At 39.7% G+C, this 16,103-nt stretch overlaps 3 protein-coding genes across 4 annotated transcripts; 1 reads left to right on the forward strand and 2 right to left on the reverse strand.

Annotated features, from left to right (window-relative positions):
- Positions 1-6,456: 6,456 nt before the first annotated feature.
- On the reverse strand, positions 6,457-9,332 carry LOC100883228 (cdc42 homolog). Its single transcript, XM_003707423.3, has 5 exons — positions 9,154-9,332; positions 8,491-8,688; positions 8,299-8,408; positions 8,023-8,220; positions 6,457-7,939 (listed from the first exon to the last, which is right to left on the reverse strand). The coding sequence occupies exons 2-5, from the start codon at positions 8,666-8,668 to the stop codon at positions 7,850-7,852; spliced, it is 576 nt and encodes a 191-aa protein (XP_003707471.1). The 5' UTR covers positions 8,669-8,688; positions 9,154-9,332; the 3' UTR covers positions 6,457-7,849.
- A 335-nt stretch (positions 9,333-9,667) lies between these two features.
- Positions 9,668-11,882, reverse strand: LOC100883676 (protein crossbronx homolog). 2 transcript variants are annotated; one of them, XM_003707343.3, is made up of 8 exons: positions 11,602-11,882; positions 11,357-11,553; positions 11,208-11,272; positions 10,866-10,966; positions 10,582-10,769; positions 10,340-10,508; positions 10,181-10,273; positions 9,668-9,786 (listed from the first exon to the last, which is right to left on the reverse strand). In XM_003707343.3, exons 1-7 carry the CDS (start codon positions 11,614-11,616, stop codon positions 10,190-10,192), a joined length of 819 nt encoding a protein of 272 aa, XP_003707391.1. In that variant the 5' UTR covers positions 11,617-11,882; the 3' UTR covers positions 9,668-9,786; positions 10,181-10,189. The 2 variants fall into 2 exon arrangements, with proteins under 2 accessions (XP_003707391.1, XP_012149992.1); XM_012294602.2 differs by lacking the exon at positions 9,668-9,786 and having other exon boundaries at positions 9,949-10,273; positions 11,357-11,538; positions 11,602-11,879.
- A 266-nt stretch (positions 11,883-12,148) lies between these two features.
- On the forward strand, positions 12,149-16,083 carry Wdfy2 (WD repeat and FYVE domain containing 2). Its single transcript, XM_003707422.3, has 7 exons — positions 12,149-12,607; positions 12,755-12,896; positions 12,976-13,181; positions 13,293-13,532; positions 13,609-13,747; positions 13,830-14,029; positions 14,108-16,083. Exons 1-7 carry the CDS (start codon positions 12,447-12,449, stop codon positions 14,244-14,246), a joined length of 1,227 nt encoding a protein of 408 aa, XP_003707470.1. The 5' UTR covers positions 12,149-12,446; the 3' UTR covers positions 14,247-16,083.
- The last annotated feature ends 20 nt before the right edge of the window (positions 16,084-16,103 follow it).

The raw sequence follows: 16,103 nt of genomic DNA on the forward strand, positions 1-16,103 counted from the left end.
AGCCAACGTCTCGTCGTTTCTATTCCATCGCCCTCGTCTCTTCGCCTCCTCGCCGATCTTGTATCTTTTTCGCGGGACAACCTTCTAATTCGCTCCGCTTCGATTTCCGGTCCGACGTCGTCGCTCGATCGCGAAGAAGACGACGACGACCAACGAGCGGTCGAGAACGGGAACGATAAAGAAATTTGACGAAAAGTATCTCGCGGGATTTCGCTGCTCGTTGTCGCGCAACGATTCCTTACGCGAGCCGAAAGCGACTCGTTCGGAAATCGATCCGCGGCCTGCGACGTTTTATTTCGGGAGAGCGACGCGAATAAGTTGGCTTCGATTCCGTTCGCAACGATAACGGGAAACTGTTACTTCGATAACGTTATCGCGAACGATCCCGACAGAAATTCGCGCGTAGCACGACGGTTCGCATCAACGAGTCGCATCCATCTTGGACGCGATTCCGTGGCCGGTAAATTATCTATGAAGAGCGAGTATATCGAGCGGCGAGAGTCCCGCTGAGACTCATCGGAGCAGCTTTATTTAGCCCTGGCCAATTCGCGTCAAAGATGAATCTGCTTCCACGGCCGCCATCAAGCATCCGTGGCAGACGGCTACGCGCCGTAAAATCCATACGTACCGACGTCACGGTTAGACGTATATCAATCCGGACTAGACGCGTATCGGCCCGTTCGAAAAAAAGGTTCAACGATTCTAGCCGTCCGCGTCCGAGACAGAAGGTAAACGACCAACGCGCATCGCTCGTCGTTTATCAGCCGGCTTTTACCCTCTTTCTCGCGTTTCTTTCCGTCCCGGTGAACCGAAAAGAAAGTTGTTCGCTTCGACGCGACGGTGGCTCGCGGCTCGGAAACTCCTAATAGCCGTCGTACCACTCGATCGCTCGATCGCGCTTACGATCCTCCACTCGCGAACAATTAACTAATTTTTCCGTAATTGCGCCTCGCCGACGTTCCGAGCTATTTCTCATTTCCCGCGGAGCAATTACGCTGAAACCATGATGATTATTTCGAGGCTTTCGCTCGGCGAACGATCGATCCTCGAAACAGTCATTAACCGATTGGAAGCGTACGTGCCCGCCACGGGAGCCGGGAACCAAAGGGTTGTAGCTATTTGTAACAAAATTAAATTGATCCCGGCGAGCTTCGAGACCGACGCGTTACGGATCGGCTCTCGTCGCCTCCCTCTACCGTCGCGTCGTGTCTCTTCCGCTCGCTCGTTTCTCGCCTTTTCTTTCCCGTTCCCGTTTCAGTTCCCGTTCTCGTTCTCGTGTCTTTTCTCGAGGCGAGGAGAAAACGCGAGAAAATTAAAGGGACAGAGAGAGAACCGATTCCCCAGCGACCGGAAAACGAGAAGCGGAAAGAAATTAAACCCTTCGGTCTCGCGAGATCCTTTAAGGCGGTCGATCCACGTAACGGAGAAATGATTTGATTAAAATGTAAAGGAGGTCCGGACCTTCTGTTTGCGCATTTCACGGTTCGCCTGTAAAAAGCACGGGGCCACCCGTTAGACAGATGGCAGTCGCCGCACTCAATGGCCTGAGAAATTGGATCGCGTTTTAACTCCCCTACGCTTTTCAGCTTCGAGCTACAACCGGATATCGGGCTCGTAGCCGCAACCGCTGCGCTGGACCCCGCGACTCTCGATCTCGATTTCTCGCTATCGACCGATCCTGCAAATTTCGACTCGTGCTCGCTCGATCCTCGTTGTCTTCCGGCTGTCCTCGGCCTCTTGAGCACGCACGCACGAGAAACGGCCGTCATCTGCTGCCAATTTACCGGCCACGGGAAAAATCGGCGACCAACGACGACGACGCGAGTCGAGCACGCACGCTTTGATCGCACGCGAACCGACCACGAGCAATCTTCTTTATGACGACGATCGAAGATCCCCGGGGAACGGTAACTTCCGAAGAAGAAACGTATCGCGTGGTCGCTTAACCGCTAGCTCGTGCTCGCGTTTACGCGCCTCGTTTTACCACCGCAAACGGAACGTCCTCCACTCGATAAGACTTTTATCCCCGTCCACGAATCCTTTCTTTTCGTTTCGTTTCTTCTTTACCAAATTTTACTTACGTTTATTACTTTGTCTTTTATGTTCGGAGGGTGAAAGAAAGCCGATCAACTTAATTTTTCGTTAACGACACGAGAATACGTATCGTTTCACGAACATAATATTCTGTAGAATAGGAAATCGAGACCTGGGACTGTACCATCGACAAGATTTCTCGAGTAATTTGCTCGCGAAATCATCGTCATAGCGCGAGCTGTTAGACCGTTGAGCGATACGGGTACGGTACAGTGTTCGATGCTTTCAACCCCGATAGCACGGTCGCTGGAAACGCGGTCGCGGCAGCAGCAGCTTCTCGCCTATTGCCTTCTAATCGAGTGCAGCTGCTTGTCTCTTTCTCTCCCCCTGGAAAGTAAAATCGAGGAAGAAAGGTCGAGAATGGGCGTGAAGGCAACGCGAAGGGTAACGGGGGGGTGGTTGAAAAAGAAAGAGAAGGAAAGAGACGAGCGTGGGTGGACAATCCGGGTCCTCGAGAGCAGAAGGTGATACGGAGGCACGGTCGAACGGTCGCGGCTCGAGAATAGTAGGGATGAACCGGACTTCTGGTGGGAGCGTGGATCCGTCAAGAGCGGGGATAACTGCCGCGGTGGGGATGCCGATGAACACCGAAGCAACGATCGCGGCAGGGGTGTCAGAGGGGTGTCGAGGAACAAACCTGGTGGCAGCAATCACCGTGAGTGGGCGACACGCGCGTCTCTTCTCTCTTCTCTCCTCTTAGGTTATCAGCCTGATGAGACACTCGCCGACCTTCTCCCTTCAGCCCCTTCCCCTCATTTTTTCCTTCTTTTCCGCGTTCGCGTCGGTAATCGCGTTTGAGTTACCGCGCTCTACCTACCCCTTCGCCGGCTTTATCACCGCACCGTTTCCCTTTTTCCTTTCTTCCCTTTTTTTTACGATCCAAACGCATCTACGCGTAACGACCACGACGTCTCGTCGTTCGAGCTGGTTTCTCGAACGCTCCGCGATCGAACGGCGTTATCCGTTGCGACGAGGTGACCGAAGAATAATAGAAGACGAGATACGCGGAGTGGTCCACGCATTAGCCCCGCGGGAAGCGTAAGTACGCTACTTACGCTAAACGTCCGCTCCGAGTTCGCCATATGACGCTACCGATCGTCGAGGGACTGGTAATGACGGCGCAGGGGACGCAACGTCCTTCGTGCGACACGCGGTTACGTCCTATAGACAGACGCCGAACAATTTGTATTGAAATGAGCTCTACCCTCTCGTCGACCAACGATTTCGCGAAAAAGACGAAAGAGGAAAACCGCTACCGGTTGACGATACAACGCGGTGACGATTCGAGCTGTCGCGAACAACGAAGAGAAGAACGCGTTCGGATTTGGCTCGATCGTCGGAAACGGGGTTGTCTCGGTTCCACCGAAAGGCCATTTGCCTCGGTCGAAATCGGACGCATCTAGGCATCCTTACCCCCCACGGTTCGCTTCCATCGAAAATCCAGATCTGACTCGCGACCAACAGGACAAGGACGACGATCGGTTCGTCGTCGAGCGGACACGTTAAACGGGTATGCGACCCTCGTTAAGGATGGAAAGGGAACGCTATCCGTAGACGGTGCACGCGTGTACGCGCGATCACCGACGGTGATCAATCACGTTCAAACCGTGCTCGTACGATGCTGTCGTGCCACCAGAATCTGCCCGCTCGAAAGAGCTATCGTTGCCACCCACGTTGCGTCTTTCTCTCGGCTTCTGCTTCTTACCTCTGGCCGCAACGACCGCGGGCCTCTCCGCCCGTAGTAGGTACGCGCTGCCCTTGCAAACACCGACGAGCGTATTTTCCAATTTTTCTCTCCCTCTTATCGATTATTCGACCTCCTGCTTCCGGTCCGCTCTCTAAGCGACCCTAGTCTTGCCAATGATTTCCACGCGATATCGAGAGGCGAATCCCAGTGCGCACGGTTCTCGTAAATCGCGTTGACCGCTTCAAAATCGAAACTTTGGATAAAAAGATATAAATACGTGGGAAACGTTCCCGCGAGACTTACCCTTTTACGCGATTGGAGAACGGCAACGCGGCTGTCCCTTCGGCCGCGGATACTCCGCGAACGAATGTCAAAGATTTCTTATCGGTTGCGCAGGAAAAGAATGGTCGTCGTAAAATTAGATACGAACGCGCGTTATCGAATCCTCCGTTATCCATAAAATACTCTTCGAACGAGTACCGCGTTCGGGCTTGGTCAACCTATGGCTATTAACGACATCGAGCACGATGTCTATCGTAAAACGAGTCAGTGACTGACACGCCACTTTTCTTTAACGTTACGGACGGACAAATTATACCTATACTCCTATCTTGATATCCGCCATATTTTGCCTCGGAAGTATTACCTACTCCATTCGTCGCCAACTCATTATCGCTCGCATCTTTGTCCAAGGAAAAACCAAAGGAAACAAGTTTTACACTCGAGAGGAACGTCTCGTTCTAGATATAGCTTAACGTACGTTAACAGAGTATAAAAATATTCGAGCTCTGCGTAATTTCTCGCGACAAGCGACAGGCTAAAAGCTGCGCTGGCCCGAGAGTCTGTCGAGCGTCTGGTTTAACTTCAAACTGGATCTAAGAGCGGAATCGTCCGTCGCGTCGGATAGAAAGAAGCGTAAACGACGCGTGCCACTTATCCATCGTCTTATCGTCCGACTTATGGCTAGCTAGATACCAGAAAGCTCGAACACTCGAGTGCGTCGAGACGGTTTTCGGCGACGTGATGCTCGCGAGTACCATGTCGAACGCTCCTCTCGAGTCGGTCGCTCGGTTCGACTTTCGACCTTCGCCGGAGTAATTCTTTAGAGTTTGTTTCTTTTATCGATGACCGGAACGATTACGTGAAAGACAGCGGATCGGTTATCGATACGCGTAAAAAAGCTCGCGCTCGTAACGAATAACTTTGTACGGACGAAGCACGCGGAATTGTAATTTGCAAAGAACGGCGTATCGAATTTCCTATCGTATCGCGTTACCTACGCGAATACTCGCGCGGGTAATTACCTCTAACGTACGCGAACGCTTCGAATTCGTTTCTCGAAAGCGATCGTTCGAAACGAACAAATAAACGTACCGTTGTTTTTCGAAGATTGGAGATCCGTGGATTCGTTGAGTCATAAGGTAAAGGTAGAAGGAAGGCGGAGGGAGAACTCTCGCGATAAAATCTTTAAGAATCGATGGTATCTCTGTAAAGAGAAGAGGAGAGAAGGGAAGAGAGGTGAATGTGCCGATATCGTAGAAGCATCCCTTCGAAACAGATCTCGCGCCATTAGTCAGACTAGCGATGGTAGGAAGGCAGCATAAAGCAGCATAAACACGGCGGAGAAACGGTGGTGGCGCGGACGAGCACGGCCGCCCATCATGCGTGGGACACCGCGTAAAAATGAGTTGTGTCAACGTGCTGCTCGAGACCCCCCGCGCGGCTACCACCAGGTGGTCAACTTGTTTTATAATACGTGCTTCGTATATACGGGCTTCTACGTGTTCATCTTTTTCGACCGTCTCGGAATTACACGTACCCGTAACCGTGCTCGCTCGAGACGAGCGAGCATAGCTCCTCGAACGTTTCGCGATTCCGACGAAACTCGAACGATCTCTTCGGGATCGCCGTCGACCCTCGAAACTTTTCAAATTCCGATCGAGTCGTTATGACCGGGCCGTTACTCGTTTGCAAATCGAACTAATCGTTGGTTAAATAATTGGTCGGTACCGGTATCGCGGTAGATTATGGAGGAAATTGCACGGCCGGTGCATAGCTAGAGCCTCTCTTTCTCGCTTATATACGAGAATCGATCCGAGGTGATTAGCGATAATGTCAAGGGAGCTCGAAGGCACGTCCGTGATGAGTCCGTGACTGGTGTACCTTTTGTGTCGGCGTGCTCAAGTTGCTCCAGTACGTCGATACGTAACCACGAATCCACCTAATTGAAGTAACCACAAGGCGCAACGCTACGCCGGTAATGCAATCGAGGAAACTGACTATAGGAAGACCGAATCGGACAGAGAAACCGAGAGAAAGAGCACGCTCGAATAAAAAAAGAAGAGAGTAAGAGGAAAAGAGGAAAAGAGAAACGGAAAAGAAAAATAAAAGGGAGAACGGTTCGCACGAACCACAGTGGGCAAACTATGTACGTGGACGATACTCGACTGCATCGCGCGCAACGACTACCTCCCGTTTCTGTCTCTCTGCACCCTACATTTCTGTTCGCACGTGCCGATTCCAAGTCAAAGAATACCGAGCGTACCGTGCGCTTTCCGGACCTCCATTACTTTCTAAACGAGAAAAGCCACGGAACGATCAAACGTGAAACCAACCATGTCGATTGAAATTCTTTCGAACGAAGACGGTAGGTCGAAACGAAGAAATAAAACATCTTTATGCGTAGTATAAATATATTTATGTGAATATTTTGTAATGCGATTGCGTCTACGTATCGTGACACGTATAGCGTTAATAAATGCCACCTTTTCGTCAATGAATATCGCGTGTCAAAATCGATCCTGCTAGACGTTTTCGCTCGTCTCTTTACGCGATGTCGAGCGAACGAGTTCTCTTCGAAACGATCGAACGAAAACTTATCCACCGTTTTAAGAATTCTCGTTATCCACTTTACGTGACGTTCAAGTTTATGAAAAAAGAGATAATGAAAAAGAAAACTTTAGGCATCGATTCTTTGTTCACCGAATAATAGTCATGTTCGTTCAATAAATAGCGAATAAACGCGCGAGCGACGAAGAACGAGCTCGACGCTCCTTTCGACCAGTTCGTTACTTTCGCTTGCCTAATCGCGTGTACTGCTCATCGAACGTTGCAATCGCTTTTGCAAGATCGTCGTACTCGCGTATAACGCGAACGATATTACCAACGAATTTACCGATCGAATTTTACAAGGTATAAATGCCAGTGATTACCATTCGCTTCTCGCAATCAGTCCTTTACGTTTCTCGTACCAGTATGTATCGTAACGAACGCTGATATGTACAAAATCAGGTGTGAAAAGTCTATGAAAACAACGACGTGCTTCTGCAAAAATTTTCTGCTTGACGTAGCTGCCGCACAGAATTCAAAAATTATCGTTGCACGTTTCAAAGTATTTGCAAATTCATCCCGCAATCGAAAGTACAAGTATCTATATAATGTACCTACGTGTATCGTACGTCTACACATTCGTAAAGTTTCTAATACTGGTATCGCTAATATTAAAAACGAACACTGATTTTCCTTTCATGAAAACTTTGATTCTTGGTCTATTCGACGCATATTTTAATCTATGACTCGTTCGTTTTGCCATCACGATGCATCGAACACGCAAAATATCATTAATCGATAGCACCGATAAAAATGCCAAAAATATTTTAGACGATACAAACTTGTTTGATGAAATTTGTAGAACAACGCTTGCCGTAGAACAACGTATAAATTTTCAAGACAAAGTTTAACGAATTAAAAAATGTTTGTGCAGCATTCGCTTAAGAAAAATTTCGAAAAGCCGATAAAGACGTTACGTTGTGGAATGTGGTCGCGATCGCGATATAATCGTACGAATAACGATTCGAATTGTCGCGCTGTAATATTAGCGGCTCTTAACGAGTTTCCATAGATTAATATTTGTTTTCCCAACAAGGAACCATGTAAGCACATATTTTTTCATTTTTTAACAGTGCTTTATACTACGTATAAAATTCGCCGCTCGCTATTTCACTCGTCGCTTTGTTTTCCCATCTTGAACATACATCCCTCCTTTTCCTTCACCAAATAATGCTCGTTTTACAGGATTATACACTTCCTCTTCTTTACTGGTTCTGGAGGTTCCAGTGCAGCCAAGATAGCTTCGTCAAATACGTTCTTCAAGCCTTTCTACGATTTTAAAAACATTATATGTACATGTATATGCATCAATAAAAGTTATAATGTACGTAATATTCGATACGCGTCCTTACTTGTGTAAGCGCGCTACATTCCACATATTTTACTGCTTTCAATTCTTTCGCCAGCTTCTCGCCTTGCTCCGCCGATATTGGTTTTTGCTTATTTTTTGCCAATTTTTCGGTGGTCGCGACATCGTCTCTTAAATCAATTTGAGTACCAACGAGTAGAAAAGGAGTCCTTTGACAATGATGCGTTATCTCAGGTACCCACTAAGATATAGCATATACAAAATTTATATTCTTTTTTAATCTTATCAAATTAAATTAAATAAATTAATTAATGCAAACCTTTTCTTTAACATTTTCAAAAGAAGATGGTGATACTACTGAAAAACATACGAGAAATACATCCGTTTGTGGGTAGCTTAAAGGTCTAAGCCTGTCGTAATCTTCCTGACCTATAACAAAAGAAAAAGACTTTTAAACCTCGTTCTTATCGTGAAAGATCAAATCTTATCATAAATATAAATCGATCATTACCAGCAGTATCAAATAATCCTAAAGTATATGGATCACCTCCTATCATTACTGTTACCGCGTAATTGTCAAATACTGTAGGTACATATTCCGATGGAAATTTGTTTGTAGTATACGAAATCAAAAGGCATGTTTTACCCACAGCACCATCCCCTACTACAACACATTTTATTGTCTGCATATTGATATTTTTTATATTGCCTAAAACAAAAATGTAACATATAAATCAGCTGGATACATGCAAATTTTTAATCTAATTACGGAAGCAATGTTATGCGTAAAACGTTACGAATGTAATTTATGTGTGTTCTGTCAATATGACCTTATTACGAATAAATAAATTATAAATAATTTCTCATCTATTTTATCGTTTCCTAAACAAGTGAAACGTTAATTAAATCTCTTAAACCTATCAAATTAAGCGAGATATGCACGTTCAATACGAGTTTTTTTATAAATTACATGCGAGTTAGTCCGCCCTTAACCTACGAATAAGTAACCAAAAGCCTTGTATAAGAAAGTTAAATTACTTAAAACCTGATGCTGCTCTTAACAAAAATTAATACCTTTTGTTGCCTGCTACATTTATTTAATATTTGCTACGCATTTATTATTTGCAAAAAGTAATCTTATTAATTCATTTAAATGTAGAACCAAGTTACTTACCTACAACTTTAAGTTTATCATTAAACGTTAAAATTATAGTTCATAATCTTTAAATATAACAAGCAAATAATGCGAAATGTCAAAAGAAAATGAAACACTGTGTAAACAACATCTATGTCCGGCACTATCGGTTATAATATATTCTACCGTATGTATTTATATGATTTATCAAGAAATATACATTTCTTCTGACGGATACTGATTCATGAATACTTGTCGTATACGCCTAAAATCCAGTACGCATGATAATCGATGCTAGAGTAACGTGTTCGATTGAAGGAATGGTTTATAACTTTCAATTATAATAAAAAAATACATTTAATTAATATTTGCACTAAATAATGGCGATAACGATAATAGTGATATTGTTAATACCAATAATTATATTCAAATATGTTCACATGTACACGCGTATATGGCAAAATATATTTACGCATGCGTACATCATGTGGACATTCAACATTCAAAATGGTAGAATTTGTATAACCTTCCAACAAAATGTAAGATACACATATTATTTTTCAATTTCTTTTATTTTCAAACTTCGTTTTATAAATAAAATATCTCCAATTTGTAATGAATGTATTAAATTTAACATTCAATAAGCGATATCTTCAGTCTTTGGTTCTCGATCTTTAAAACAATTTTAAGAAACTTATAAAACATTGAAAAACACATAAATGATATTAATATTTCCCATCGCCGTTTCATTACTATTTAACATTTGTCTTAATAAATATTTGTACTATATACACACACACATATTAATACATATATATATATACGCATAACAACTAATAAATTAATGATTATATTTTTAACTTAGCTAAATACAAGAGTATTATACATGCTCACTATAAAGTTTCATACATATACGTGTATAAAAAAAACATGTTAATCGCAAAATAATTAAAAGTTTGTAACTTTTCTAAAATACAAAAATATACTATAATTTATCCCCTGCATACATAAAATGTATTTTCTTTATATCCTAAGGACGTGTGGATTTACTTTAGTAGTTTATTACCTAAATTTATTATCTTACTTCAGGTTTTGAAAATGGTTGAAGGGAACCTGGCTGTACCCAGGACAAACCCAATGCTTTGTTTTCTTCTTCGTCCTAAATTATAGCATATTATCAATTTCTTTGCAGAATAAACAATATTCACAATTAGACAAATCTAACCTTGGACTGGTAAATTTCTTGTTTAATAGAATCATAAAGTTCACCGACATATGGACTAAAAGTAATATAATGTGGATCATCGACTGGAGGTGGATCATAAACTTTGTTCAAGCTTTCCCTCACACATTTTTTTACACGATCTCGAAAAGCTTCAAAATTATTTTCTAATCTGCAATACGTAACTAACGTATCATATATCCATGTTCAATTTCAATGCTCTGACATATAAATTTTATACTCACAAATTGAATGCTTCTTGATTTATGGAATTCATTTTAATATCTACTTTTGTCAATACTTTTGTTATAAATTGTACCAGTTGCCAAATTCTATTGCTTTTTCTCCATTCAGGAAAACTCCACGTTGTGCACAACTCTCCAGATTCAGGATCGATTAGAGGATGAAAAACTGGAGTTTGAAATGTGACTCTCTAAAATTTAATTAAAGCAATTAGATTTAGTCGAGTTATAGAGCATAAAGAATCATCTATAGTCAAACTATGATACGTTAAAAAATAAAGCCTTACAGGGCAACCTCCATCTGGAAAATTTTGAGGTAGCATAATATTAAATCTAAAGATTCCTCCTTGATATATTCCTTGTCGGACAAATTGAACGCCAAACCATACTAACATAAAATAATTCATTATAATCTAACAAATGCTTGTTACGAACCTAAATATAAAAAAAATGTGGCAAACAATAAATCATGCACATATTTACATGGAAACCATTATATAAGGTGAAGTCAGGACAAGCGAGACCTAAGAATCAATCGATAATTGGTCTAAATAATTTAAGCGTACTTGCTCTTTTTTATAAAATGTATTGAAATGAAAAATTAATTTTTATTTACGCATTCTACTTACATAAAGAATTTTGAGCAGATGGTATGACATAGATACCCTTTAGGTCTTGCGTGCATAACATGTTGCTATAAAGGAAAGAAATATTGTTTTTATTTAATCAAAGTATTTATATATTGGTACATATTTATCGTTTACTGAAAACATCTTACTATTCTGACAAAATATTGTACTCTTGCAAATAAATAGCATATTCCTTATTAGTTTGCGAAACTGTCGGCCTATCGATCATTTTCACGGACATACTCAATTGAGAATCTCCATTAGTATTTAAAGGTAGTAATTTTCTAAACGACCCCTGTCTTCTTAGATTATTATCTTTATTAGCATCGCCCTGATAGTCACAAAACTTTGGTATTATTTCAGAATTACATTTATTGTTTTTTTTATTTATTACCTGCATTCCTGACATAATGATATAACTGCATCAACGAAATATTTTCTCAATTACTATCATCGATATTGATAATTTTAAATAAAAAAACAACATCCATACTTTCATAAACTGCGACGAAGTAATTAGTAACATAAACTAACTATAGAAAAGATTTCCATCCATCATTTTCTTTGTAATACTCCATCTCACTGATAAGTGAATAATATTTGCCAACAATAAGTGTCGATAAATAGTGAAAATTTCGAACACGTATTATATACAATTTTTGGTCACGAAATTGAATCTAAATTAAATTGTGTTATTGTAATGTACTCGGATTTTATTATATTTTGTTAGAAATGCTGCTAATAATTTAAAAGAAAAAAAAGCACGAATCCTGAAAATTTTGACATCTACATCACAAACAAGATACAAAAAGTCTGATCTATCATCTTATGAGACTTCGTGTCCCTTGTATTGAAAATACTGATCGTACAAAAAATCAGAGGTTTTGTCGTGCCCTCTACGATTTATAGTCTTACGAATTTACGAGTTAAAGTATACGTTGACTTAACTCACGCGCGTTTAATTCACGTTACCTAGAAATTCTAACGTTTTAAGTGGAACCCCGAATCGAACATTAAACGAGCGTATACTTGTACGTCTACAGTCGATAAAGAGGAACTGAAAAGGAAGGGAAAGAAAACTTGTGACGAATAGCACGAACAACGCCGATAGGTTCTCCACAATCTCTTAAAAAGTCCATCCTTCCGCCTTCGTGAGGTGTATAAACTTTGATTTAACATCGAAGTCTGACAACTGTCAAATGACAAGTCTGCTTAGAATACTACGTTTTAAAAGTTGAAATGGCAGCAGAAATAAAACCAGCTCCTGGAGTGAATCATGATAAATTCAGTACAAGCCGTAAACCTATACTTTTGTCAAAATTGGAAGGATGTAACGATGATGTCAATGCGGCTATCATTATACCGCGGGAAGATGGTGTAATTAGTGTTTGTGATGACAGGTAGATTAAATAATTTTATTGAAAATAAAACTCTTTCTTGGATATATTTATTTCAGTATGACATTTACACCTTCTATGATTTCATGTTAACAAGAAAATGATTAAAAATTCATGTTTATGTAATTCATTTTATTCTAACTTTTACAGAACGGTTAGAGTTTGGTTGAAACGCGATTCAGGCCAATATTGGCCTAGCGTTTGTCAGTATATGGCTGCTGGTGCAACGTCCATGAATTATTGTGTCCAAACTAGGCAATTATTTGTTGGTCTGGAAAATGGTACTATAAACGTGTGTATTATGAAAGTTTTCTATATTATTATCAATGATTCTTTTATTTTAAGATAAATATGTTAGGTATAACTTTCAGGAATTTATTTTGGAGCAAGATTACAATCGAATGACTGCTATGCGGGAATACGCGGCGCATCAAGCAAGAGTCACAGGTGTTATATTTGCCCCAAATTGTGAATGGGTTCTAAGCATAGGTCGAGATAAAATGTTTCAATTACATTGTTCAGAAACTGGACAAAAATTGGGATCATATCAAACAGATGCATGGTACACTGCCTTGCAGTATCCTTTTTCACAACAAGTTAAATGAAACATACTTTTTACTTATCGAAAACATGTAATTTATTTATAATGGTTTCCATTTGAAATTAAAAATTGCCTTAACTTGCTTAGATTTGACGCGCAATCAAAACATGCTTTTATCGGCGATTATTCTGGACAAATAGCAATGTTAAAGTTAGATACTAATGGCGTTACATTAATCACTACATTAAAAGCACATACAGGTAGTATTCATACATTAGCATGGGATTTTGAAAAACAGCTTCTATTTTCTGGTAGTTTTGACCAAAGTATCATAGTATGGGACATTGGTGGACGTCAGGGTACAGCATATGAACTTCAAGGACATCAGTGAGTTGCCCTGTTCGTTAATAAATTGTGCTAAATAAATTTGATATCTTGTAATTTTTTTTTTATAACATTGCAGTAACAAAGTAACAGCATTATGCTACGCGAGCGCCGAACGCATATTATTGTCTGGAGGAGAAGATGGGGTGATAGTATGCTGGGATATGGCTGCAAATAGGAAAGAAACTGCAGCATGGGTAGAATCAGATACATGTCAGGTATACATATAGTTATAAAATAAGAGCTACTCTAGTAATTGTTATTTTGATTCATTCAACATGGATACTGTATTAAATTTAGGCTTGTGGAAGGCCATTTTTTTGGAATATTAAAGCAATGATGGATCAACGACAACTTGGTTTGAGGCAACATCATTGTCGTCATTGTGGTCGCGCGTTGTGCGCACGATGTACATCTCAACGGATACCGATACCAGCGATGGGTTTTGAATTTGAAGTTAGGGTGTGTGATCCGTGTTACATTCAGCTCAAAGCAGCAAAGTAAGTAGATGAAGTTTCATCGCTTCAAAAAATTTAAATGTATAAAGCATTCGTTTATTAAATATATTTGTTGCGTAGCCAAACTCCTTTAGCATCTTTTCACGATGCAAAACATAACGTTGTTGGAATGGATTTGGATGCATCCAGACGAAGATTATTGACTATCGGTCAGGATCGTCTCATCAAAATTTGGGATATTTCCGCGCTTCTTCAGTGAACTTCCAAACACGTTAATTTAAAATTAACAAAACTAATCAAATCGTAAGATATAAGAGAACCCTATTATTACCACATTACAGTGTAAAGATTCGTTATCCAAAGCCTGCGTTTGTAATCATAAAATAACAATTTGCTTCTTGTACAAAAAGTTCTATAACATTTAAACATTCTACAATTCCGAAATAGTCCATTTATAAAATCACTAAAATATATTTTACTTGCAAATATTTTTCTCGGCAGAAAAAAAAGGAATAACAGGATAACTTATTAAGAATCTAATATATATCAGTCTATTTTTTAATATTCCTTACTTTGTGCAATCACGTTTTAAAAAATGACCAAAGTACGAAACGGTAGACTATGTTATGAATTTATTACAACGAATTATTATTTTGAATTACAATACATACAAAGAAGTAATGTTAATGATATTAAAATGCATACGAATAATACAGTGGATACGAACGAATTATTTCTGTTACAGAAGGGCAAAATGAAAAATAGTCTGTACAATATTAACACTTATTTTAAACTATAAAATTGAATTAAATAGTAATAATAATAATACTAATAATTGGTATAAGAATATAAATTATGGAACGTTTTAAGAAAAGTTTACTAAAAATTTGTTAAAGCAGTGGGGAAATTCACAAATAAGTCATTATAGCTCCTAGTCGTTCTGTTTATCGTATTTCTAATTATTTAATATTATAGTTTCATATAAGTAACTGGGGAGGCAACTCATCATCAAAATTGATTAATTTCTCGCCATTGACTTCTTAACATTCAATTGAAAAACAGGTACAAGTTATATGAAAATAATACGTATTAATTAAAAATCATGAAACGTCCATGAAATAGAAATTATTGCTTGAGTTCTACCGATATTCTTTCACTTAGTATAAATATGCATAACTTGTGCCTGAATAAAATTCACTGTAATTACATCGGAGCGATGTACAAAAGAACATTGATATCTCTACTGTAGCTACTAAAAAAAGTAGTTGCGGTAAAGGAACTTACATTTATCGTCATAACGCACTAAGATTGCATTTTAAGAGAACGTTCAACCGTAATTTGGTGCAATAGTTTTTATCACAGCGGATTCATCCTTATTTTTGAACGTATCTATTCCACATGTTTATAGAAGAACTTACGAAGTCGCAGTGTATTATCATAAATAGTTTGTACATTGTTAAAAAAAAATACATGCTTCCCTATTAATTTCCACGTGCTCTGCGTATTAGCATTATGTCGCGCATTAATGCTCGCGATCAAGGTTTTGATCGTTTCGAAATACATATATATATAAATGTACGTGTACGTATACTCCATCTAATTTATACTCTTATTAAGACTAGTAGGCATTATTATTGTTTCATTATATCGTGTACAATAGAATATATAGAATTTGTTGTATCGAATTAATTTATATTCATTCAAGTTAAAAATTATTTTAAAAGTTTGCTCAACGTCATGGTTTCGTTGCTCTTATCGTTAGAATCAACGAGTCGATAACAACGTAGCATGGTATTTTACTCTGATTTTAGTACAGAACCAATCGAATTGCTCTCGTAAAAGATAGATGGTTGAGAAGAAAGCGTCGTATTCGTTGTACGAAGAAGAATAAGGAAAAACATGTTTATATATAGAAATGATTTTATAAAATCATTAATCGAATACGCATAACGTCGCCAATGTTGTTATTGTTGCTGGAATTTTCAATACTTTGCATATTAATGTACATGTTACGAATTACAGAAATCACAGTATATGTATGTACAATGTTCATGTGAAGTTCGTATGGAATGAAAATATATTTTCAATGTAAGCGATTCATTTTGCCTGTATTACC

Source organism: Megachile rotundata, chromosome 10 (genome assembly GCF_050947335.1).
Source record: "Megachile rotundata isolate GNS110a chromosome 10, iyMegRotu1, whole genome shotgun sequence".
Taxonomy (NCBI): domain Eukaryota; kingdom Metazoa; phylum Arthropoda; class Insecta; order Hymenoptera; family Megachilidae; genus Megachile; species Megachile rotundata.

Excerpts from the sequence above, each read along its gene's own strand:
- LOC100883228 (XM_003707423.3), bottom strand. The coding sequence starts at position 8,668 with ATGCAGACAATAAAATGTGTTGTAGTAGGGGATGGTGCTGTGGGTAAA. Across the intron at positions 8,221-8,298 it reads TTGAAAATGTTAAAGAAAAG|TGGGTACCTGAGATAACGCA; the intron begins GTTTGCATTAAT and ends GCTATATCTTAG. Across the intron at positions 7,940-8,022 it reads AATGTAGCGCGCTTACACAA|AAAGGCTTGAAGAACGTATT; the intron begins GTAAGGACGCGT and ends TTAAAATCGTAG.
- LOC100883676 (XM_003707343.3), bottom strand. Across the intron at positions 10,967-11,207 it reads ATCTGCTCAAAATTCTTTAT|TATGGTTTGGCGTTCAATTT; the intron begins GTAAGTAGAATG and ends ATTTTATGTTAG. Across the intron at positions 10,509-10,581 it reads AATCAAGAAGCATTCAATTT|ATTAGAAAATAATTTTGAAG; the intron begins GTGAGTATAAAA and ends TACGTATTGCAG.
- Wdfy2 (XM_003707422.3), top strand. The coding sequence starts at position 12,447 with ATGGCAGCAGAAATAAAACCAGCTCCTGGAGTGAATCATGATAAATTC. Across the intron at positions 12,608-12,754 it reads ATTAGTGTTTGTGATGACAG|AACGGTTAGAGTTTGGTTGA; the intron begins GTAGATTAAATA and ends TAACTTTTACAG. Across the intron at positions 13,182-13,292 it reads GCATGGTACACTGCCTTGCA|ATTTGACGCGCAATCAAAAC; the intron begins GTATCCTTTTTC and ends TAACTTGCTTAG.